Raw genomic sequence first — 26,209 nt, 5'->3', positions numbered from 1 at the left:
CCTGAAGTAGCAAAGTGTTTGATTTAGGAATTCCGTGTTTCTGAGTCATGCTTGTGAAAACAAAAGTAAACTGGAAATAATATACTTGATCAAAGATTCTTGGTACTGATTTATCAAGGTGAGGGAACATTTCTTACTCGCTTATCTGCTCGCAGCGGGCATTGTGGGTGGTCTTATGACAACAACCCAAGTCAAGCTGCATTCTGCCTGTTAACCTGCTTTCGTTTCTCTAAATCCGTTTCTTCAGCGGTTTTGTTCTGCCGTGACTTGCAACAACAGACAGATGTGCACTGAGTGGTCACCGGGTGGTGAGCGGCTTATGTACAGGAAGTGTTTCATCATAGTTTGTACAAAGAACAATACATCTGAACTGAAATGATTACACAGCATTGTGTTTCTAAATAAAAGCCTTAGATTGTGAAAAGAGCCAAGCCACATGCACATTGGACTTTCTGTGGCATGTTGTGTGCATAAAACAAAAATCTGAAAAAGATGGAGTGTGCAATGGAGCCAAGCCACGATGAAACAGACTGAAGTGCTGCAAATCAATTACTCAATTTTTAGGTTAATGCTTAGGATCTCTTATATATATTTCTCTTCTGGTTTGTCCTGCTTCCACTTCAAAACCGGTCCTGCCCACACGCAGCCGACACGGCATTTCTCAATTCCTATTCGTCCTCTTCCAAACCCTTCCCCACGCTGCCTGCGGCCTCCCATACACCTTGCTATTTTCATTATACTGCAACGGTTGTTTCCTAAGCCTTTGTTCTAAAATGAATGACAGTAGATAGATAGATAGATAGATAGATAGATAGATAGATAGATAGATAGATAGATAGATAGATAGATAGATAGATAGATAGATAGATAGATAGATAGATAGATAGATAGATAGATGTGAAAGGCACTATATAATAGATAGATAGATAGATAATTTTAGTATAGTCGGCAGGATTCCAAAATTAGATAGATAGATAGATAGATAGATAGATAGATAGATAGATAGATAGATAGATAGATAGATAGATAGATAGATGGAATTTGGTATAGTAGGCAGGATTACAACATTAGATAGATAGATAGATAGATAGATAGATAGATAGATAGATAGATAGATAGATAGATAGATAGATAGATAGATAGATAGATAGATAGATACTTTATTAATCCCAAGGGGAAAATTCACATACTCCAGCAGCAGCATACTGATACAAAAAAAACAATATTAAATTAAAGAGTGATAACAATGCCGATAACAATGCAGGTATACAGACAGACAATACAGTATCTTCTCTATCGACGGGTTTTTGTACAACGTCATCTCTATTCCGGGATCCGGCATCTGCCTGTTCCTATCAGTGAGTTATTTCTTGACACAAATGGTTGACGAAGGCAATGCACTCTCACTACGACATAGGGCAGTAGATTTCGTTGCATCACATTGGGACAGAGTTGGAGACGTTCTTCCTGTTGTTCGTTCCAACGCAAATCGAGACTATCAGACGCACTGCAAACAAACGCTGAAAATATCAACGTACGAGTACGCATAATGATCATATTACTATCCACATTTCCAGGAAGCCCAAAATACATGCAACAAAACTATCAGGATGCCTTGGTCATAGTACGTAAATTCGGAAAGGCTGATTTCACAACTGCGTCTCTCAAGAAGTATTTATTTCTTCTTGATTTCTGAATTCCTTTCTCACCATTTTCCGTTCCTATTCTTACACTGCCGTATGCTACAGCGGACGTCGGCAAGTAAGATAATAAAAGAGCAGAGGACAGCATTTTTGAGTGAGTAAACGTAATGACACAGATACACACAACTCTCTCGTCTGAATTAAGGTGAATAAAGCAGTTAAAGCAGAAAGCTGGTGTCTTAAAAATCTGTGTTTATTTAGCCAAGTAATCTTCTGAAACGCTCTGACGTCTTTAAACTGCACACAAAAAGAGTTAAACTTATCGTCATCGGCCACCGTGAATCTGAAAATGAGCACGACGCCTGTGATGATTTCCATGTGCTTTATAAATATGTTTAGTGAAATTGACGCTTTATCGATGGGTTTCTGTTACCGGATTGTGCGCGGCCCACTCATTTCAGCTTGGCTGTGAGATTGAGCCCCACAAATGACCCACATACAGACACGTGGGCTTCTTGCCTTACAGCCACTGCTGCTGGACTGCTAATAATCATGCAGGTATTTGTACTTCAGTAAGGGAATTGTTGTGTTGGGTTACTCGTTACTTTAAAAAGTAAAGGCTTGTTACTTTTTATATGTTACCCTGCTGTTCTCAAGATTGTGTTGCTGAGTTTACAACTGTATTTCAACTCATCAGCATAAAATTTGAACTTTTTCTGAAATATTAAGGCAGATTATTTCAACCAGGAGATGGAGTAATGTGAGCAACTGAGCATTTACCTCAGGAAATGTATTTTGTGGACATGTCTACCCAGCGTGACTGCTGAAAGTGTGTGTGCGGCAAACATATGTGCAGGCTGACGGAGTGCAGCGGACACACGTGCTGACGACAAAGTCCTTAACAGTAACCTGGCTAAGGGTTTACATGGCCACATACTGTAATTGGGTTATTTGTGGAGAAATCCACCTCTGTTAACCAGGCTTCTCAGAGGCCAATCATCTGTTTACGAGGAATTTTAGAAGTCAGATTTCTGTGAATATTCAGCTTATTGAAGCGCATTTAAACGCGTTGACTCATTGATGCCAGACAGTCTGTAAATGCACAGCAAACTCCATGGAGATCCTGCTGCTGTGAGACTGGAATGACCGTTCTGTCCAAGTCTTCGGTTTATGCTGAAACAGCTCTTACTAAACTTATTAAAACTAAATGTATGCTTATGATGTTTGTTCAGTTCTTGTCATTTGATTGCATTCTACACGCGTGCTCAATTTTTCTTTCACTCGGCCGTCAAAAGCACTCACATGCGTTATGGTAATGTGGCGCCAGGCAACGTCTTTGCAAAATAACAAAATAAACTTTCATATGGTGAAAGAATGCATGCGATCATAAGTGTGATGTTGCCAGTTATTATAGTCTAGTTGTCTTCAAAACAGAGGCAGCCATGCACATCTGGGCATCAACATTTAATAATGTCGGTAATGGCGCTTGGCAGTGCGAGGTGAATCTACACCCCTGGCCCTGAAAGACAAACATGACACAGTCACCTTTTTAAAATGACCCAATCTCAACAGAAATGTTTTGGTTTTTGATTTTTTAAAAGACCATGAATATGCTGTTTAGCAATATGTATACAATCTCAAGACGCGCATCCATAACCGATAACATTTTCGGATTAAAAAGTGGACGTATTTGGTAAGTGTTAATGTTTTTTTTTAACTGTAAGACCCAGGTATTCATTATAAAATACAAGATCAGACTAGTTATTATTTTTTTAGGTACTTCACTTTAGAACACAATTCCAAGCGTCAAATGAATAATGTATATACTCGCTTTTAAGTTCTGCTGCGGATAAGTCGGGGCTTGATTTTACCATATAATTTTATGTATTTTATAATGTCGGTCGTATAAGTCGAATGTGTGAAAACTGACGCCATTGGTCTAAGAGATTCTGATATGCTAACACCAGCCCACCTGAGAGAGTCACCATGGAGCACATGGCCTTTTGTTTTCTATGTATTGTGCCTACGTGACCACACGGTGATACCCAAACTATTCCGAAGCGACGTTTGCACTGTTTTGTGTTTTTTGTATCTCAGACCCTCACACACCTTTATCATAAGAGCATCCCTTAACTACGATGGAGCGTTCAATCAGAAGAAAATATGAAGCTGGTTTTATATTAAAAATCGTTGAAGGGGCAAAAGAAATTGGTAAGTGCGCTGCTGCAACAAAATTCAATGTGTCTGAGAAAATGGTGCGAGGCGATAAGATGTGAAAATAAATAAATGTCATATTTTTGAATGGACATATAAGTCGGTGTCTGATTTTACGATCGATTTTTCGAGTTATACGTGAGTATATACGGTTCACTCCAAGATTGTGAAAAAATAACTTTGACTTGAAAAATACTGAACTTACTCTTTAATGTTATCTTCTGCAGCTGCCGTGACCGTAGGCCTTTCTGAATACGATTTGTTTGCAAACACATGGGATGTTTCAGTGGTCTGGGCTCCATGTCTGTGCCTGTCTGGGCAGCGTTGTTCCACTGGACTGTCACTTGGTTGCTTCAGATTCACTGGTAGAACTTTCTGGAGTGTGCTCGGGCCCAACAAACCTTTTACGGCTGGACTTCGCTAGTTTGCTGCGCTGTTTTTGTGGTGCGTTATGTCCAGGCGGGGTGTTTGAATGATTGTGATCTTCATCTGCATTTTATGGTTGCTCACTTTGCACATGGGTGAGGTGACGTCAAAGAACGGCTAGAGAGAAATCCAGTGCTGGGAGGCCCAGCGACTCTTCTGGCTGAATTAGCGTATTGCTTGGACCGAGCAGCTTGTTTCTAATTGGTGGGGTCATCCATCCCACTGACCTTTATTCTCATTTTTATCTATTTGGTTGATCACTGTTTGCTTTGTGCTTTGCTTTTATCTTTTTTTTGCTTTATTTTTCCTCATAAAATGGTTTGTTTTTTTTCTTCATGCACCCCACACCTGTGCCACACAGTGGGCATTGACTGCACTTCACACTCCCTGCCTGAGAACTCATCTCTTCCTTGTGCTTCTCTGGTTTTTTCAACACCTACGTCATTTCAGACATTTTCGTGTCATGGATCTCCCGTCTTTATCATAGGTGACTTATAAATTATTAGTGCTTTAAGACGGGTGTCAGTGGGCAGTAAATCATAAATTCCATAATGGATCTTGGCATTTGTTTGCTACCTCTTGGAGTGTCCCATGTTGTACGCAGATTCAAACACCCCCAGATCACACTTAAATGACCATTCACTTCTGCCGAGCTCCAGCGCCGAAGCCTCCAGGTGTGTCCCCTGACAATCTCACACTGAAATGCCCTGTCCGCATGCCCCCCTTTCTCCTCCCAGCCTGCACTGCACCCATGTCTGTCCGTTTCCCCTCCTACTCCCCTTTTAGGCAGGTCTTTCCACTCCAGTGCTGTGTCCCCTGCCAGACACAGATCCAGGTATGTACGACGGCAGATGCCTCAAGTAGTCTTTACCCTTCTCTGTCGGACTGAAATATCTGTCCCCTTTCACAGTGAAACCCCATCCTCCACGTCTTGCGCTTGTAGCGTAGTACAATTCCTCCAGACATTTGTTGTGTGATTGGCAGATTGAAATATCCCTTGGATGGCCCTGCTATCTCACAACCTGAATGGCGTATCAGCACGACCCTTATCCCTCCCAAACACGATTGGCTCTCAGCCTTTCCCGTGCATCTGTCAGACTGAAGCACCTCTACGTTTGTTCTCTGGGCCTCCTTGTGCCTCCTTGCATGTCTTCTCCACGTGTCACCTTCCACCTCAGTTTCTGGCCGTCTTCATTGCATATCCCTCATTAACCTGAGAAAGGCCGATCTTGAAATGACTTACTTCTGCACAGTCCCACACTAGCCAGTTGGACTAAAGGCCCAAAGTTTTTATGGATGATAAGCCCCCCTGACAGGTCGACGTAGTCGTTTCACGTCATTAACATCCAGCTTATTTCACTCACAGACTTGTGTTGTGTTAGCCTGAGCTGAATTGTGCCTGACTTTGGTGGGGTTGGTGCACTGGGGGGCATTCTGTGTGGCCTGATATGTCCTGTATGACGTCTAATCCTGTCTCTCTTGTCTTGTTCTCTGTGCCCATGCTGCTTTGTCTTCACTGTCTTGTGTGTCACTGCAGTCAGCGCCAATCCTGGAAGAAAAGGTAACTACAGGCCTGCGCTTGCTGCCCTCACTTTGCCCCTCCTTGCATGCCTCACTGTTTGGGTTCTGTGCACTGCCATACATCTGGCTCTGAGCGTGTGTTGGCGCAACTTTCTCTTGGGTGCCTGTGTCTGAAACCAGTGCCCGCTTGCTATTCCAGCCCCAGTCCCCTGTCTGCTGTAGCTGCTGTTTGCTTTGCTGCATGTTTGCTTCTGGTATTCACTTTGTTCTTCCTGTCTTTCCAGCAGGACAGAGCGACCGCCCTCACTCAGCCTGTTAGCCAACATGGATGGGATGGTACGTGGGTTGCAGGGGGGGGCTAGGATGACGCCCGGCTCTGACGCCTGGCACACCAACGAGCTCAGCCAGCCTCTCTCCATCTCCAGCTACAAGGTTTGACAGAACAGCTCAGAGCACTTGTGCAGGTGTTGTCATCCCACTCGTCATCTCCACACATCCTTCCTTGCCTGTGTCTGTGACGGCTGGTCCCTGATGCCATGGTAGACTAGCACCCTTTCAACATTGTCAATTTATTTTTGCGTCATGCTAGCCTTACTGTTGTCCTGTGTCTTGCCGCGCTCATCAGGCCTCACTGGCTGCTTATTCTGTTCACTTAGCAAGTATGCCTGTTTACGCACATGTGGTAGCACTTCACTGTGTCCCTCTTCCACTTTACCAGACTGCCTGTAGCTACACAGCCCTCGGCGTGTGCTGAGGAGCGCAGACATATGATCCATGATCAGACTGTCCCACATTCCCATCTTATGCTAGTAGTCCTGTAAGCTTGTCTTCTTTCAAGGCCCTTATTGTGAGTGGGGTTTTTTTGTCAGAGAAACTCATGAATTGCTTGGCACACACATAATTCTTGGATTTCTCTGCTGTGCAGGATGATGAGTCCGAGTCTGGCCAGTCCTCTGCTGCCGCAACTCCCAGCACGGCTGGCACCAAGTCCAACACCCCTACCTCCTCGGTGCCATCTGCAGCTGTCACTCCACTCAATGAGAGCTTCCAGCCAATCATGGACTTTGACATGGCGCGGAACAACAAGAAGAAGGGCGCCAAACGTCTCAGCCGCAATATGGAAGTACAAGTCTCACAGGAAACGAGGAATGTCAGCATAGGTGAGAGCTTCTCATTAAGGCATCCTAAACGGATACAATTGCTGGCACTGATGAAGAGCACGAGAGTTTACATTCTTGTTTCAAAAACCTTTTTCAACCCAATTCAGCTCTTAAACATCCTCAGCAGTCCCAGTTGCTAAGAATAAAGGCTGGCTACCCAGTTGTACCATAAGGCGTTTTCACACCTAGTTCATTTGGTGCAATTTCCCTGCTTGTCCGATTCGTTTACTCATAGTTGAACTTGCCAGTTGCACTCGGTTGTGAACCAAAACAATCAGGCCGAGACCCTTCAGAAAATGTTATTTTAGTGTGGCACCGAGTGAACCCCGGAGTGGTTTGAATGAGGTATGACCAACCTGGGGCCGGTCCAACTACAAGAAACACTATGCATTGTGGGTAAAATTGTGCCTGCTGTGTTAGTCACGCTAAGTGTCTGCTGTCGATAAACCGCAAATTTCATTCACAGCAGAGTCAAGGATTGACATGGACAAAAATAATTAGAAGGCAGAAGTAAATATGCACAAGGGTACAAATGTGACACGCAGTGATGTGGAGCAAGCCCAGAACCTGACACATGCCCCTCACACACACGATCAAAGAAAACAAAGGTGTAAATTCACTTGTGATCAGCTCAATCGGAACACATACAGAGGTGGTGAGAAACGAACAGCAGTGCCCTGTGAGCGCGAAAAATCAAACCCCTCTAATCTTACACCTGTGAGGTATGCCCGAACACCACCAGACAGAGGCCACAAAGTGCTCCCAACACCAATCACCCCTAATACAGGCCTTTCTCTCACTGTCCGTGGGCCGCCTTTACCTCTCTCCACGGGAGCTTCGTCCTGCTCCCACTCCCGACTCCAGCTCCCTGATTGTAGGGAGGTGGCCCCTTTTATCGCCACCTGGATGTGCTCCAGGTGCCTGCTGACGTCCTTCCGGCTGCACTTCCTGGTGTGGCGGAAGTGCTGCTCTTCCACCCAGGAAGCACTCCGGGCGTCCCTGGAATGATCTTCCTCCATCTTCCCGGGTGTGGCAGGGGCGCCCCCTGGCGGTGGCCATAGGCCCCAATGGGCTTGAGCCTTCTTGCTGTTCTCCCGTGGTCCCCTCAAGATCCAGGATGGTTGCTCCCTCGTGGCCCGGGGTACGTATAAGCCACCTCCCGGTCCTTCCAGGCGTCCCGGCTGGGTCTGTCCCCCAGCCTCCTGTGACACTCCACAGAGGTGGAGGTGACCTTTTGATATCACCACTATTTGGGTGCTATATGGACACAGAGGCACAGCAACTTTGACACATGTAGGAAATGTTAATCCAACATTCCAAAATGAACGTTATTAAGAAACGTTATAGACGTTAAGACAGTGGTCATGTGATATGAGATATAGTGACCTACATTGAGGTTGATATGGTGGCTACTGGAGAGTAAATACGCAACATCACACAGTTAAACAAAACTCACTCGACACGTCTACCGTCATAAACTGAAACACCTCGGTGTGCGCCCTCAGCAGAGCATGCCACCTTTCGTACACATAGCTGTTTGACACGTGCCCTTCTCATACGTACCATGTGTCCTACTGCTTACTTTTTAAGTGTTTTTCAGTTATTTGATAACAGGTGTTTTGTTCAAGAAGATGTCTTTGGTAAAAAAAAAAGAAAAGCAAATAATTATGGAAATGAGAAGGTGTGCAAAGCAAATACAACTATGGTTGACCTTCCATGATATTTTTCCCCCCAAGAAAAAAATAAAGAGCCCACGACAATCCCATGGGATGTTTATTGATATGTTTAGTTTGCTTGAACGTTTGCAGCGTGAAACACAATCCAACTAACTAGAAATTGAAACAAAGTAACAAGTCAGCCCCTGGGTGGGAACCAAGCAAATGGACTTGGAGGACTTGGAGTGTGAGGAACGTCTTTAATAAACCCCAGCAATATCTCTTAAGCAGCTGTGCTGTTGTCTACTCCTCCAGTTTAGATTTCCATAGGTCTTCAATATGAGCTCATCTTATAATTCAGCTTATGTATGCACATGTCTTTCATAATTATTCTTTCTTCTGTTGGGCAGCACTCAGATGTGAGACAAATGTGTGTCCTTTGGAATAAGCAAAGTCAAAATCTGGGTGCCCACAGCCGCCTGGTCATTGTAGTAAACTTCATGCCAAGTGCCTGAAATGGTAGAGTTGTACAGTAATGTGATTAATACAGTGGCCTGCTACATTTGTCACTTTGGTTCCTGAACACGCTGATGGATTGCATCATGATCATCTGGAAACGTTTGGTCCAGACAGTGGTTCAGAGAATGGAAGAGGGTTAGTAGCAACTGGTCATGTTCACCTTAGAGCAACAACTAACAGATCTTTGAACAGAATGAAAAAGCGCAACCATTCCAGGAGCATTAATAAGAGAAGGCGTAGATTTACAAGATTTCCATCCCTTCAGTAGCTGGTAGACCATTCCAGAATTGAGAGGCCATGTAGTAACCTTATTTACCCCTACAGATGTCTTGGAATGACAGCATATAGCAGAGACGGCAAGGATTAATCAGCAGTTTGGTGACTGTTAGGTTAAGATGGCTGAAGCCAATCATGTCATTACATATTTCAAGCAATTTGAATTCTCAATAAATCTGCACTGTGGTGAATTTCCAGCTGCTCAGTGGGAAGTGGCAGAAGATTTCAATCCTAGCTGTGGGCAGGTCCATCCTCAACTTGCAGTGACACCACACTCAGTTGTGGCTCTTGATGGAGTCTTGGTTTCCTACTCTCAATGAATTTGAGACGACTTTGTTCACATTCCTGTGGAGCCACTCTGGACTGTCTTGCTCTCCGCAGTGAAGCTTTCAGCATAGTGGCCAGTGATTTTAAATTTATCAGGTTGACTTGAAGATGTCTTTCCTGAGCGTGGCCAGTCTGTGGCAGTTAACCTCTCTGGTGCTGTCTTCTAGGGATGGGAAGCAGTGATGAGTGGTCAGATGTTCCTGATATCATCGACTCCCCACCTGACCTGGATGTGTGTCCCGACCCCAGGATCGGTCGCACAGGGAACAGGTAAGTCTGTGCTCCACCGTGTTCAAGGGAATGAAACAGTTGTGTGTCAATTTCTAGACAGACTCGGACTATAATGAAACAAAGGTGTTACTGGGAGAATGTGAAATCAATAACAGCTAAGATTTTTAACTATTAAAAAGTATCAATAACTAGAAGTTGGTGCTGTTTTGATCTCCCCTGCTTATAACCTCCCTGTAATACAATACGTCCAGCAAAATGTTCCACTTAATAATTAGCAGTTCGATTTAATTTTTTTAATTTAATTTTGATTTTTTTTTCTCATGCAGCCCAACCCATGGAATTGTTAACAAGGCTTTTGGGATTAACACGGATTCGCTGTACCATGAGATCTTCACTGCTGGGTCAGAGGTGATTGGGGACGTAGATGAGGGCGCAGACTTGCTTGGTATGTTCGCAGCAGAGAGGTGCTGCCTTTGTTTGTTCGTGTGCATGCTGTCCTGGGACAAACTGGGACGTCTTTTCAATGAGCGGCTGTTCTGCTTTAAGTGAATTGTGACGACAGATGGGCCATTTGCTTTGGCTGGCTTGGGGACAAATCAGAGAGAGTCTTGGCTACAGACACCAAGCACTAGGGGTGCATTAGTAGACTTAAGGCAGCTCTTTGCTGAGCAGTTGGATGTTGCTATACACTACTGGTCATACGTTTTAGAGCACCTCCATTTTTCCAGTTTTTCTTCATATTTAATCTGTTGAAATGCAGTGAATGTCCTAAAATGGTGAAAAGGTAAGCAGTAAACTGCTAGAGGTTTACATTTAAAGTTTAGGTTAGCATAAGCTGAAAAAAGGAAATACCAGAATATTACAAATGGGCCTTCTTCAGGGAACATCTAATTGATTGCAGTAGAACATCTGGAGGTTGTAACCTCAGTAAATGATGCATTACAAGTTGAAGCAAACAATTTGCACAGGTGTCCCAACTTGTGTTGATTACTTAAAAACCCTCCATCTGTCCTTAAACATTTCAGCTGATTAAATTTGAAGAAAAACTGAGGTGTTTTAAAACTTTTGACCAGTAGTGTATGGTAATTGACACTTTTAAGAGTTGCTTCATCAAATCCTGAAGTTGAAGTGTTAGTCCAAAACTGAGCTGATTTTCCCATCTTCCACTGAAGAACCGCTGGGGCAGCACTGATCTTGATGTCTTTCCAGTGCGCTACCAAAGGTTTTCATTGCAGAGCAGTTTGTAAACGTAATGGATGACCATCCACTTGCACCTCACGTGGTTTTGTGGAGGTGCAAGACAAAGGAAAATACTTGATTCTCTGCATCATTCCATTAAGATTCACCAAAATTAAAAAAACAAAAAAACAAAACCAGTTGTTGCTGCAGATTTTTCAAAAAATGCAAAACTTTGCTCATTCATTGGGATGGCAGAATGAAGGCCAAAAATAATTTTACATTGATTCAGTACTTCAAAGATGGCTGCCTTCAAGATTTTTAGCATGCAGGAGCGAGATGTCAGGGATCTCCTGAACCAATAAAATGATTTGAAGGATTCATTTACAACATGCTCTGAAATCAGACCTACAGTATTTGCTGTTTTATAGATCTGTAAAAACTGGTGATCAGAGGCCGGTTTTCACTTTGTGTGTTTCATGTAACAAAGTGATTATTCGTACTGTAGAGACCTCATTATGTGAAAAACCCAAAAATCACAAAGAGCGTAATACTTAAAAAACCAGCAAACTTCACCACCACACATTCAAATGAAACATGGGGACTTGCTATTCCAGCCAGTATATTAAAGGCTGGGGGACAGTACCCTAAAAATGAGGTCCTGCCTCTTGAATGTCCACAAGGAGCATAGCTGTGGCTACGGATCTGCGCTGGTGTCTGGATGGCTGCCGGTTCAAATCCTGTTACTGCCAGAAGGGATCCTACTCTGTTGGGACCTCAAGCAAGGTCCTTAACCTGAAAATTGCTCCTGGGGTGCTGTACAATGGCTGACCCCGCACTCTGTCCCCCCAAGGGTCAGATTAATAAAGTATTTCAAATAAAAAAATAAAACACACATAGAAAGTAAAGAAACAAAAAATAAATAAAACTGACATAAAAGATTAGGCAAATAGAACAAATCCATAATATTTACTTAAATAATAGTAATTAAAGAATCACAAATGAATAAATAGGAGTTTAAATGTGAGGATCCCTGACTCAGAGGTAGCGGTGACGACTGTCATCTCTCAAGGGGAGTGGGGTGGGGGGGCAACTTTTTTATTTGCTTTAATTATTAATTGTGAGTCACCACTCAGCCACTTAAATGAATGAAGAAAGTTTCAAATGTTTTTGAACATCGCGTAGCACACCACTTGGGTGAACCTCCATGGAATGGCCCCCCGTGCCTCGCTCTACTTTTACTTGTTTAAAGCTGCGTAAAGAATGTGAGAAAATCAAAGACGAGACTAGGACTTGGTTTGACAAATCCTGGAGCGAGTATTTCAAACTAAGAATCGGCTCAGGTAGCCATTTTACAGATCACCTTTAAATCAGCATCACATGGTGCAGAATGGGAACGTAGGCCATCTCAGCATCCAAAGCCTTGTGATCTTCACTAAGAATGAACGACATTCCTGTCGCCTGGTTTTCATTTTCAATGAAAGTGTATTTTCCTCATTCTGCTTGTGCAAGTCACCTCTCTATTTTGAAACGGGGTGGGATGTGTGCAGTTTTCAGCGCACAGTGATGGTCTGACTAAGCTTGATGGGGAGCTGCGATCGCCTTAGTAGAAGTTGCCAGGCCGAGTCAGACATCGATAGAAGAGGAGGGCAGGAATGGGAGTGTGTGCTGCAGCGCTCTCACATGACGCTGTTAGATGGAGATCATGCTTTTTCTCATTGGTGTCATTGGTGTTCATTTCTCTGTTTTTTTTTTTTTAGTCACTGATTGACCCTTTCTCTGCTTCCTTTTCTCTCCCTGTATGTGCTTCTGCTGGACACAACCATAGGGGAGTTCTCAGGTGTGTATCTGCTCTCGGACTGATCGGTATGGTTTTCTTATTGGTATACACGTGTGACACTCCCCTGCCGCTGTCCAATCATTGTCAGCTTTGCAGCCTGTGCCCCCATCTGATCTTCTCCCAGGAAGTTAACTGTTCTCAGGGTGTACGGCTTCCCATCTCAAGGCCAGCATGCTAAAATTGAGAATTTAGGCCAAATTAGTCACGTGGAGGCAAAATGAAGAGGAAAGTGCTAAGCTTGTCAAGCAGTATTGCACAGTCATTTCTGAGCAGCTTCATGTCTCCACTGTGAGGGTAGACAGAGCTATAACAGTGGCCCTGTGGTACCTCATGGGGTTGACATTCTCAAGTGCTCTTTAGCTGCAGGTCATATGAGAAGCTAGGAACTGGGCACAAAGTGAAGCGAGGATGTGTCATCAGGGCTCTGGGACAGCACTGGGGGCAGTAGTGTTAGCTCTCACACTCTCTGGGACAGCACTGGGGCAGTAGTGTTAGCGCTCACACTCTTAGCTTCCAGTTTAGTTGTTAAATAATACACTGAAGTTTTGAAGCAGACAGAACTTTCATTTTGAGGGGCCCAGAAGTAACACATTTTCTTTCCTGTCCAGTTAATAACTGGTCTGAAGATCAAGGATTTGTATATCAAGTTACTCTTACTTATTGTATTCCAGGAAATGTAGTTCTTTAATCTATAATGGTGAATTAACTGCTGTGACATCCCCCTCTGTACTGATAAAGGAAAGTAGACACTTACCATTTGTACAACTGGAAGATGTCCATGGAAGAAAAAGTCTCTTCAGTCGAGCAAAACGTGTCCAGGAGTTTCAGCACGATTGTTTCTTCATCTGTTGGCAGGTTAATACTTCTTCACAAATATAATTTTTAGAGCCCTTTATGCCCAAGACAACCAATCAGGTTAAGACACACTTTAAAACTTAACATAAAGGCGTTTTTTTACCATTGGGTACGTGTATCTAGTTTCTTATCTTTAGTAGGATAAAATGCCCCCCCCCCCCCCAGTGGTGGCTCTGAGGTAGGGATCTGCACTGGTAATCGGAAGGTTGGCAGTTCAAATCCTGTAAACGCCCAAAGTGACTCTACTCTGTTGGGGCCCTGAGCAAAGGCCCTTAACCTGCAATTGCTCCGTCCTGAGTATGACGTTAATCTGCAGCCAGCCCTGCATGTGGGCCCTCCGACCTGCAGGGAAAAACCTGGGGGTTGGTGGCAGAACTGGCACTCCAGCCACCATAAAAAACCTCACGCTGTTCCATTCCATCTGAACTCGTGTGGTGCTGAGGTGTCACCCGTCGCATGGCTGCTCTCGGGTCCTGATCTGGGGATCCTGAGTTGGTTTGTCATGTGGTGGGTGCGGCGACGCGCTGTATCAGTGCCCGCTGCTAACCTCTCACTCTCTCTTAGCCTGTTAGAATTAAATAGATGTTGCTGGAAGCGTAATCATAAAAAATAATAATTCCTTTTATTTAAAGGCACCTTTCAAGGCACTCAAGGACACCTTACAAACAAGTCAAAGAAATATGCCAAAACAAAGAATTAAGTTAATAAATACTAAAAGAAATAAACAATAAATAATAAATAAACAATACAATGAAAAATAGCAATATACAATTAAAAATCCATCCATTATCCAACCTGCTATACCCTAATTACAGGGTCACGGGGGTCTGCTGGAGCCAATCCCAGCCAACACAGGGCGCAAGGCAGGAAACAAACCCTGGGCAGGGCGCCAGCCCACCACAGGGCACACACACACACACCAAGCACACACACAGCGGACAATTTAGAATCACCAGTGCACGTAACCTGCATGTCTTTGGACTGTGGGAGGAAACTCACGCAGACACGGGGCGAACATGCAGACTCCATGCAGGGAGGACCCGGGAAGCAAACCCAGATGGGTCTCCTTACTGTGAGGCAGCAGCGCTCCCCACTGCGCCACCGTGCCACTATAGAAGACCTACAATTAAAAATCACATATCTATATGACCATAAAAGTACTAAATTGTAGAATCAAGGGGAGTAGCAAGTTTAAAAAGAAAAGTTTTTAGTCTGGCTTTATCCAAGGCATTGCCATGGATATCTTGAGTTCCAAACATGAGGAGCAACAAAGCTAAAGCATCTCCCTGTAGACCCCCTAGTAGATAACCGAGCAGAGGGCATAGCCAAGAGATTTAAATAAGAAGATCTAAGAGTAGGGCGGCACGGTAGTGCAGTGGGTAGCACTGCTGCCTCGCGGTTTGGAGACCCGGGTTCACTTCCCAGGTCCTAACTGCATGGAGTTTGCATGTTCTCCTCATGTCTGTGTGGGTTTCCTCCCACAGTCCAAAGACATGCAGGTTAGGTACATTGGCGATTCTAAATTGTCCCTGGTGTGTGTGTGCGTGTGTGTGTGTGCGTGTGCGTGCCCTGCGGTGGACTGGCGCCCTGCCCGGGGTTTGTTTCCTGCCTTGCGCCCTGTGTTGGCTGAGATTGGCTCCAGCAGACCCCCATAGCAGGTTGGATGATAGAGGGATCTAAGAGTACGAGCAGGTGAATAAATATGGAGCAGATCCGAAAGATATGAAGGTGCCAGGCTATTAAGAACGTTGAATGTTAATAGCAGAATCTTGAAATTAATATGATATATATATTTGATTTTATTAATTTTAAATAACATTCCATACAATTAAATCAAGATTCACAAATATAGGTTCAAAACAAATCAGCCGCCACCCCTTTGAGAAAGAGAGCTAGGCCAGCAGAGTAAAGCTTTAAACTAGTAAAAATAAGTACATAGATAAATTAATAAACGTATAAAGATAAATGGAGTAAATGAGGGGAGAGAACCCGCCACCTCAATTTAAAAGCTTATTCTAAAATGTTATTGATCAGATCCTGCCAGGTGTTGAAAAAGTTTTGCACAGATGCTCTAAGTGCAAATTAGATTTTTTCCAGTTTCAAGTAATATATAACATCAGTGACCCACTGACTTAGAGTAGGAGAGTCAGGATTCTTCCAGTTGAGCGAGACAAGTCTACGTGCCAGTAGTGTAGTAAAGGCCATTACAGTTTTCGTCCTTCTCCACTTTAAGCCCACCCGTGAGCCCACCAAACACAGCTGCTAATGGATTAGGACGGATTGTGACCCCAAGGCTGTCTGAAAGGCATTTAAAGATTTTGGTCCCAAATGATGTTAGTTTGGTGCAGGCCCAGAACATGTGGCCCAGTGAGGCTGGAGCTCGATTGCAGGGTTTGTAGGTTGGATCTCGCCCTGGAAACATTTTGGACAGTTTTAAATGAGAGAGATGTGCTCGATATATCATCTTGAGTTTTGAGAATAATTCTATGCTTTGCACATGTGGAGTTCGAGTGAATTCTTTGCATTGCTACCTTCCACTCCTTTTCTGAGATGTTGAGTGAGAGATCCTTTTCCCACTGTACTTTAGGATCTTTGAAAGGGAGGGACTGTAATATGGTTTTATATGTTACAGAAATGCTGTCTGAGTCCTCAGGACGGATCAGCGATATTTCACAGGAAGCCAGTGAAGTTCACAAAGAATTGGAGATGGCTCCAGTAATAATTCAGAATTCTGAATGCAGAACCTTGTGAGGGAGGCCAGCCAATATAGAATGACAGCAACCATTATGTGATGTTTGTTACCAGAGCATGTGTAAGAATAGCAGTACTATTAGGCGTGAGGAATGGACAGAGACGATTTATGTTGCAAAGGTGAATATATGTGGACCTGGTAATATTGTTAACATGAGCTTTTGTTGAGAGTGACACCCAAGCTCTTAACCTGAGGGGAAGGAAAAACTACAGAACCATCAATGGTCCAGGAAGAACTGTCAAGTTTGGTCAGAGTAGATTTAGTGTCTCTGAGGAGAACCTCGGTTTTATCATTAAGTTTGAGAAAATTCAAAGAGAAGCAGGTTTTTCAGAAAGGATGATGAGAGGACGGGCACAATTGGGATTGGTAGATAAATTCAGCTGAGTGTCATCCACGTAGCAATGAAACTGAATACCAGAGCTAAAGACATTGCTGTAATAATAAGTAAAAGAGAGAGCCCAACACAGAACACCACTAGTGAGTGGAGTGGGCTGAGACCTGAAATACTTGAGTTGAACAGACTGTGTAAGACCGGAGAGATGTGATGCACGCCAAGTGTTAGAAATAATCCCAGATTCCAATGGAGACTAACCTGTCTCACAAAATACTATGGGAGACTGCAGTATCAAATGCTGCACTCCGGTTGAGCCAGACCATAATGGGTCAGCGGCTATTAGCAAATCATTAGTGATTTTAACCAAAGCTGTCTCTGTACTGTGGAAAGGACCAACACCAGACTGAAACTGCTCAAGCAGATCATTGTCAGTAAGATACGCTCGTACCTGTGCTGCAACTGTTCTTTCTAATCTGCCCCTCTGGCCTGTTAGAATTACATTTGGTTTTCTACTGCCCAGTTGTTATACACCATAACAACACACTAAACATTGTAGGAAGTGTCACAAAAATGGTCAAAGCCAGCAGTGCTGGCACTGAAAACAGTGACAATTGTATTTTCCAGTATCACTCGCCTCCATAACCGAGTCAAGGGTGCTTTCTGAAAGCTGCATTTCAAAAGGCTCTTGGGAATCCCTGAGAGGTTGGTTGTGGCCCAAATGCCACTGCACATTAAATATACATGACGGCAGATATTACGTTAGGCTAACCACTCCTTCACAAAACCTGGAGAGACGTCTCTCACTCAAGAGTGCTTTTCAAATGGCCTTTCTTGCAGAGCCGCACTGTAAAGGCTGCACTTATGAAGTCCACTTGCCTAACAAATGTATGGAAGGCCTCTTTCCCAGAGGTTCTAGGAAGCCTTCAAGGCCTAACTGGCAGGACACCATGTTGTCGGTTTCCTTGCCTCGTCTCTCAATGCCGTGTCATCGTTATTGGTAATCAAACCAGTGACTGTTGTGTCGTCTGCGAACTTCACAGTGGTGTTTGTCGGGTGGGTAGGCAGGCAGTCATGGGTGTAAAGGGCTCAGTACGCATCCCTGTGCGTCCCCAGCGTTCAGGGTGAGAGGGCATGATGTATACTTCTCCTACCCTGACATTCCAGGGACGGTTAGTCGGAAGTCCAGCATCCAGCTGCAGACTGTAGGGCTTGATCCCAGACTGTGTAGTTTGGACACCAGTATTAAAGGCTGAACTGAAGTCAACGAGAAGCATCCTGACATACGTGTTCGGCCCCTCCAGATGCTCCAAGGTAGTGTGAAGAAAGAAGCTGATTGCGTCCTCAGTTTGCAAACCCCACTAATTGTAGGGATTGTGGGCTTCTAATTCTTTTCAGCCTGCAAAATATTCTTTGATTTTCTTAGACAGGAATTGAACTAAATGGTAATAATTAACGGATGTTATATTAACCACAGAAACTGGTTTCAAGTAAGTAATTGGTGGAAGTGAAGGCCTGAAACCAGGAGCAGACACCCCTTCTAATGTCTGTTCCCACTTTGCTCTTTAAAGGTGGTAGCCGGCCCTTAATTTATTCAGGTGGTTTGCGTGTCTGTGGCACACGTATGTGGACGGAGTTTTTGTTCCCTTGCTTTCCTACGGAGCTTTGTCCACTTGTGTTAGCCGAGGCGCACTGGGTGTGGAGGTACTTTGTGCCCGGTAGGAGTGCTCTGCTCTCATGGTGCTTATTGGTTTCTTTTTCTTCTCTCTCTATGTGCCTCGCTTCTCCCCTCTCCTTTCCACTCTGCATTCCTTTATGGATTCGCACGCTCAGTGCGTGATGATTTTTTCGGTAAGGCATTTTGGCCTTGGTTCCTTGTTACCCACACCCCCCCCCTACAACTTTTGCCATTCTCCCATTTCACATGTGTTGTTCCATCCGTGCAAGTCACCCCAGTGCTTTGCCTGCACGCTTGTCTGGCTGTTTTTGCATTGTCCCATTACGTATCCCCCCTCGCCTGAAAGGTGCCAGTGGCCCAGCCATCAATGTCACTGTGTATCGTTTACCCTGTGCCCGTTATACACTGTTGTTGGAAGCCATTACAAGAGGGTCTGCAGGAAGCTCATATATAGCAAACAGATTGAAGTGCTTATAAATGTTTCTGTTTAATTTACACTTGATGTCTATTTTTTCAGCAGATATTTTTATCTAAATCAACTTGGAATGCACAACAATATGAAACGGTTGTTTTTATATTTATAAAACTTGAGCACTGGCAGGTAGAGTGACCCGGGGTCACACAGCGATGAAACATTTGATGTCAGCACCAGGTAGCTAAACCACCAACAGAACTACAATTCTGTCCATTTATATATAAACATCTAGGCGTGGAAGTTTGTGTGTGTGTGTGTCTGTCTGTCTGGAAGTGTGAGGCTACAGCATGAAGCTCAAAGAGCCGGCAAGGCAGTCCCAAGTTAATGAGTCAGAAGAAGAAAGAAATACGAGGCTACAGCATGAAGCTGAAAGAAAGAGACTCCATCGCCAAAGTGAAACCGCTGACGAAAGACAAACTCGCTTAGCCGCTGATAGACAAGTGAGACGAGCAAATCGGCAAAACGAAACCTCCGAGGAGAGAGAAACTCGCTTAGCTGCTGATAAATAAGTGAGACGAGCAAATCGGCAAAACGAAACCTCCGAGGAGAGAGAAACTCGCTTAGCCGCTGATAGACAAGTGAGACGAGCAAATCGGCAAAACGAAACCTCCGAGGAGAGAGAAACTCGCTTAGCCGCTGATAGACAAGTGAGACGAGCAAATCGGCAAAACGAAACCGCCGAGGAGAGAGAAACTCGCTTAGCCGCTGATAGATAAGTGAGACGAGCAAATCGGCAAAACGAAACCTCCGAGGAGAGAGAAACTCGCTTAGCCGCTGATAGACAAGTGAGACGAGCAAATCGGCAAAACGAAACCTCCGAGGAGAGAGAAACTCGCTTAGCCGCTGATAGACAAGTGAGACGAGCAAATCGGCAAAACGAAACCTCCGAGGAGAGAGAAACTCGCTTAGCCGCTGATAGACAAGTGAGACGAGCAAATCGGCAAAACGAAACCTCCGAGGAGAGAGAAACTCGCTTAGCCGCTGATAGACAAGTGAGGCGAGCAAATCGGCAAAACGAAACCTCCGAGGAGAGAGAAACTCGCTTAGCCGCTGATAGACAAGTGAGGCGAGCAGGTCCGCAAAACAAAAATGCTGACTCTGCATTTCAGTTTTTTTTTCTGACGATTTCAATGTGTATGGGCTTACACAACTATCCTCTTTAATAAAACCCCTGTGTGTGTCCAGTGTCCGTGTGTGTGTGTGTGTCTTCTGGTGAAGTGCGCATGCGCGGGGCACGGTGCTATACTTCAAAGGCCGCCTGACGTGTCAAACAAGACAGAGAGGGCGGGACCTATAAAATATCGCACAGCAGATCTAATCGGATTTTGGTAAATGAGGTAAGACCTAAAACATAAAACATGAACAATCCAATCGGGTACTGAGCCGTGGAGACCAGCTACCCCAATGTTGTGCAAGTGTTCACTCTGAGGATGTCAGATTTGCGATTAAGAAGCTTGGCCCAGTAAAGTGTAAAGTGTCAGTTGTTGAAGGGGTTTTCCTAAATACGGTATACGAATTTTTATGATATTACAATACGATGACTTTTAAAAGTAGATTTATTTTTGCGCACATTGCTGATTGCCCACTGTTGTGACAGAACATTAAACACATATTACGGACAGCAAAGCCAGTATTACTGCGAGAGAAAATTAAAGGCATTTTATGGAAAAACTTTACTGAGGTAAAAGGTCCCTTGCCATTTAATATACGCTGTCCCTACTAATGTTTATGGACTACTGCTCTAGCGCCTGTTATTGTAACGGGCTTAATGTCTAGTTCTTATATAATTATCTGGATATACTTTAACAGAAATAAAAACACCAAATCTGCAGTTTATTTGGACACTCGGTTCCATTCTGGCCTTCAAGAACTGACCTGGTAAAGGGACAAAATGACAAAGATGTCTGACCCGAGATTCTAAACTTGTAGGACAAAACATCAAAAGTGAACACTGAAGAGGAACAAATATGGTGAAATAAGAAAAAAGACAAAATAGTACAATTCACAACCCAGAAACACCCGGAACTGGCATGGGAGTAGGGTGTGTTTCTTGATTTTATGCCCCAGGTGTTATATGCCTGCAGTGTGCCAAGTGGCATAGCGCTCCATTGATCGAGGGCGTATTTCTGCCGTTTGTTCGTGCAGGTGACTTAGCCAATTTTTTCTTTTTTTGTTCTCTCCAAGCCACCATGGCGGATGATGATTGTGTTTTTTGACACTGACGGACTTGTTCCTAAAGAGTTTGTTCCCTGTGGACAGACTTTTACTCAGCAACATTGCGTTGAACAGCTGAGATGACCAAGGGAAAGCATCAAGAAAAAAAACGTCCAGAGAAGTGGCGCAGCCAAAACTTGATTTTGCACCCTGACATGACACCTGTAGACAGAGCACCATCAGTCACTGAGTTTCATGCAGCCTGCTAATAGTTGAGTTCTGTTCCTGTTCGGGTGCATTCCTGCCATGTGCTGATTAAGCAGTGGAGGAAGCAGGAGGGGCGGAGCCAGTGACGTCGATAGTCTTCTAGCATGTTCTCCTCCACTTTAATGTAAATAGAAACTATATTGGTGGCCGTGTTACGTCAGAAACCTTCCCTGTATTTTTAGTTGTCCCAGCATCCGTGAGACACTCCTGATGCACGCACGTGACGACAGAAGATACACGTCTTCTGATCATTACTTTGTTGAACCGTGCACTTTCAAATATGACCTGCTGTCTTATCCCAGCCACCTTCAGGTCCTCAGCACAAATCTCCTTTGCTCCGTACCACCATTTTAAACTTCCATCTAACAACAGGTTTCTGGTCCCCTGGCTAATGTTGAGACTAACCAACACACACACTCCAGAGCTGAGGGGCATCTGTGGTTACTCTCTTGGATCTGTAAAGGATGCAAGACGTTCATTTTTTTACTTTTGCATTCTGCTGGGTTTTCACATTCATTGCACAAATGTATTTACTTCTTAAGGGGAAATCTGGCAAATGTGCTTCAAGGTATACTGAGTGTGACAATCGATGGCACTATACCAGCGCTTAACCCGACACAGACAGATCCAAAAATGTTTTATTTTTCTTCACCATGTGGAAAACGCCTTCCTCGTTTCCCACGGGCACAATAGCACACAATACAAATAACTCCTCTACTTCTCTCTTTTCTCTTCCACTCCTCCTTGGCAAGCTTTGTCCACCTTCCACCCGACTCTGGCTCACCGAGTAGTCTCTGCTGGCCCCTTATATAAGTCACCCAGTAGTGCTCCAGGTGCTTGTTGCCCTGAAGAACCACTGACACGGGCTCAGGAACAGCTGAGGCACCCCCTGGTGGCACCCCCGGATCCAAACAGGGCTGTAGATAACTCCATCTCCCATGAAGCCCTGCGGGCGTCCGAGGCACCGCTGCAACCCTTGGCGGCTGCCATCTAGCATCCCAGGGGAGGCAAGAACTTCTCAGTGAAGAGGCGTCCCGGCCAGGCAAGGACCCCGGCCGTCTGTGACATGAGTTAGAGTGAAAGAGTAACGTTTTTAGCATAGAGGGAGATACGCTTAGTCACAAGGCAAGCTAAGGTCGGACCTGAAAGTCACTTCTGTCTTTCAAGCAAACTGGAAATGTAATTAAAAATCAGTAGCCAGAATCGTGAGCGTGAGATCAGAAAACTGGCAGGTCAAAAGGAGCACAAGGTCTTTACGTAAAACACAGGATGCTTCGGAGATGTTTACCGCAACCTTGAAACTGTTGTGCTGATGAAGTCACAGGAGGCAAACAATTCGCCAAATGAAGAAAAGGTGGCGTCCTGGCACAACGAGAAAAATCTCAGACTTTCTCGATTTACACTTAACACAAAAACTAATGAGAAAGTTGTAACCCTTGAGATCTGAAACCCCAAATTCAGCGTATAGATTGTGTAAGTCCATCCAGGAAATCACATAAAACATGAATAAAGGACACAGATCACAACACAAGGATCGTGGGTGGTTGTTCTTTTATTTGCAATAATTTATTTGTCCCCAAGGGGAAATTAAAACTTTATAGAAGCTGAAGAAAAATGTAAATATTATTCAAACAAAAAAAACCTAAACCCCCAAATACACACAATAACGTCTGGCTTGGACAGTAAGAGCTTCTGCTGTCAATAACAGGCTTGTAGGTGGCAGCAAGATGTGGTCCGATCTGCCCCGTTGTGCCACAGGTTTACATTTAAAGGCTTTCGAACAGAGAAGGTCCAGTTTGTAGAGTCCATAAATGGAACTTACTGACAGAAGTTTGTTCTTTCCAGAGTTCCCCTGGTTGAAGTCGCCAGCATTCTAGGGTCAGAGTGATTCATCACTGGAGGGTTGCTAACAGGGAATCATTTCTGTTACTGAGTTATTAAACACCATCGAGGCTGATGTAGCTTATTTCTCTAGACAGTAATGTGGATCAGCATTTCAGTGTCTGGATTACACAGTTTAGTTCTGATTGTTATGTGCTTACTTTTTCACCATTTCTCATTCACATACGTGTCCAGTCCCCACTCTGTCTGATTGCATCAAATGAAACCCATCCATCATTGAAGTAGCAACTGAAATAAGAAGTCCGTTCTCCGCAGTTCCCAAAATGCCACTGCAGCTGAACTTACCGAGACTCACCATGAGATGTGACCGCTCATCCAACTTACTTAAAAACGATCAAACATTCCTCGATGTCTGGAGGCAGGCCAGAACTGAAATCTTTCCATTGTACTTCTAGCTTGGCTCCAGAGCTTCACCCTGTGCATCGTAGGATGAGCTGCTCCTCCGATAAACTGTAAGAGAGCTCCTTGGACAGTTGGGATCTCCGTGCTACCAGTGCAGTATGGGAGTGTTTATAATGCCCCACTTTATGTTTCTCAGAGTGTCTTACGTTCTCGGATGTTGTAGGTGTAAGGCAGCCTTCAGATCCTCCACGCTCAGCCTGTGACGTCTCTTAAGTTCTCAGTGTGTCTGATGAGCCAGCACCCAGGTCTGCAATGACAGCAGTATGGCTTCAGTTTAAAAATGCATTTGTAACGTTATAATGACAAAAGCTTGATGCCACATCACATCTAATCTTAACATTAACGAGTGTTAAGAAAGGGTCCTTGGTCTTCTGTTTTCCTGCATCAGTATAATCAAATCATAGCCAACACGGCCATTTTAAAAAGTCCAGGAATGGCACGGCAGCCATGCCAGCTATCATTTCAGCTCAATGCCAAGGACTGCACTTTCAGAAGTGTGGTGGCACAAGTCATTGTAAAATGTCCATTTCTGTTGACGTGTTTCTCTTCTTCTTCAGATCTTACAGCAGATTATGGATCTCATTCTCTGTCTTGAATCTGACCAGACCCCTCTGCCCTGCATCTCTCGTTTCATTGCACTTTCACCTGACTTAATGTTCTCTTTCACTATCAATGATTCTTCACACAGAACATAAGAGATCTGACAAACGAGAGGAGACCAATTGTTCAATTAGGCCCTTTTGTTTAGTCAATAGCTCAGCTTTCTCCAGACGTGGTTTTCACCCGCTTCACACGCCAGACCGACCCACCGACCCAGCCCTTTGAGCCAATCCTCATCGCTTATCCTTGTTTAGCAAGTTAGCACATGCAGTGTGTTTAGTGTTTGGTGGGCGAGTATGTCTGCTTTCAAAGACTGTAAGTAAAGAGCACATCACTTCCATGTGCTTCACGTTAGGGGCCCTTCTGCTAGAACCTGCAGTAGCAGGCACAGGTGGGCGACTATAAACACACAGGCTGCCAGTTTAATGCCCAGGACTAATTGTCTGTATGACCCTGAGCAAGCCACTTCATCTGCCAATGCTCAAATTTTAGGGATTTAAAATCTCACTTGAACATCTGGAAGTTACTTTAGATAAAAGCACCAGTGAATGAATATGTCATTAGACAGTCGGAGAGATTTCCAAGGTATCAGATGATCCATATCTGCATGTGCCTTCCTGGAGACTGTTGGCTGCCAACTCAGACCTGCCCAAAAACCATCTTGCATATGGTTTTCAGTTTTTGTTTTTCCCTTAAGGTGTGCATTTCATATTTTGCTTGCATCAACCTAATCATTGACCGTCTTTTTCAGGTATCACTTTTGTGATTTTTTTTATTTTATTTTATTGTTAAGCTAGGTGTATTTAAAACTAGAATTGAAATCCAGGCAGGCTTTTCAGAAGACACTGAATACCTTCTGGTACTTGTTGTACCCACTTGGGTGGCTTCCCATTCCTGTACTGTAATATATTGTATAGCAGGGCATCCAGAAGGGACCGGGCAGCCACTTTGTACTCTTGAGCTAGTAATGACATTTAGCCCCAAATGCTGGCTTGCTGCAGGTTCCCATTTTTCTTTTTGGCTCTCTTCCTTTTGAAGTGCAGCCTCAGCGTTTATAAACTAATGACTCTGTTACATCAGCAATTATAGAACAAAAAGATAATGACTATAACAACAGTGTCACCTTGCAGAAGTTATTAATTTATGGATATTTGTTTATTAGTCTCCAGTACAGAATCGTGGCGTTTCTGAGCCTATCCAGACAGCATCTCCTGCAAAGCAGTTAACCATCACGGGATGAGGTGCCAATTCATTGCAGGACCCACTCATACTGGGCCAGTTTAGAATTCACCAGTAAGCCTAACCTGCACATCTTTGGGGATGAGGATGATCTGGTGGAATAGCCACACATATACACAGATAGATAGATAGATAGATATGAAAGGCACTATATAATAGATAGATAGATATGAAAGGCACTATATAATAGATAGATAGATAGATAGATAGATATGAAAGGCACTATATAATAGATAGATAGATAGATAGATAGATAGATAGATAGATAGATAGATAGATAGATAGATAGATAGATATGAAAGGCACTATATAATAGATAGATAGATAGATATGAAAGGCACTATATAATAGATAGATAGATATGAAAGGCACTATATAATAGATAGATAGATATGAAAGGCACTATATAATAGATAGATAGATATGAAAGGCACTATATAATAGATAGATAGATAGATAGATAGATAGAAAGGTACTATATAATAGATAGATAGATAGATAGAAAGATAGAAAGGCACTATAAGATAGATAGATAGAAAGGCACTATATGATAGATAGATAGATAG

At 43.9% G+C, this 26,209-nt stretch overlaps 1 protein-coding gene across 1 annotated transcript in view; it reads left to right on the top strand.

The window, feature by feature from the left end:
* The window catches only part of mapk8ip3 (mitogen-activated protein kinase 8 interacting protein 3), an 88,357-nt gene that overhangs the window by 27,031 nt on the left and 35,117 nt on the right, over positions 1-26,209 (top strand). Inside the window, 7 exon segments of the mRNA XM_051934273.1 lie at positions 5,821-5,844; positions 6,089-6,236; positions 6,730-6,964; positions 9,909-10,011; positions 10,299-10,417; positions 12,977-12,988; positions 18,760-18,777. Coding sequence (XP_051790233.1) covers positions 5,821-5,844; positions 6,089-6,236; positions 6,730-6,964; positions 9,909-10,011; positions 10,299-10,417; positions 12,977-12,988; positions 18,760-18,777 — 659 coding nt within the window.

This window comes from Erpetoichthys calabaricus, chromosome 11 (assembly GCF_900747795.2).
Source record: "Erpetoichthys calabaricus chromosome 11, fErpCal1.3, whole genome shotgun sequence".
Classification (NCBI taxonomy): Eukaryota; Metazoa; Chordata; class Cladistia; order Polypteriformes; family Polypteridae; genus Erpetoichthys; species Erpetoichthys calabaricus.
Note: the sequence above shows the minus strand (reverse complement) of the source record. Positions and strands in the feature narration are given on the sequence as shown.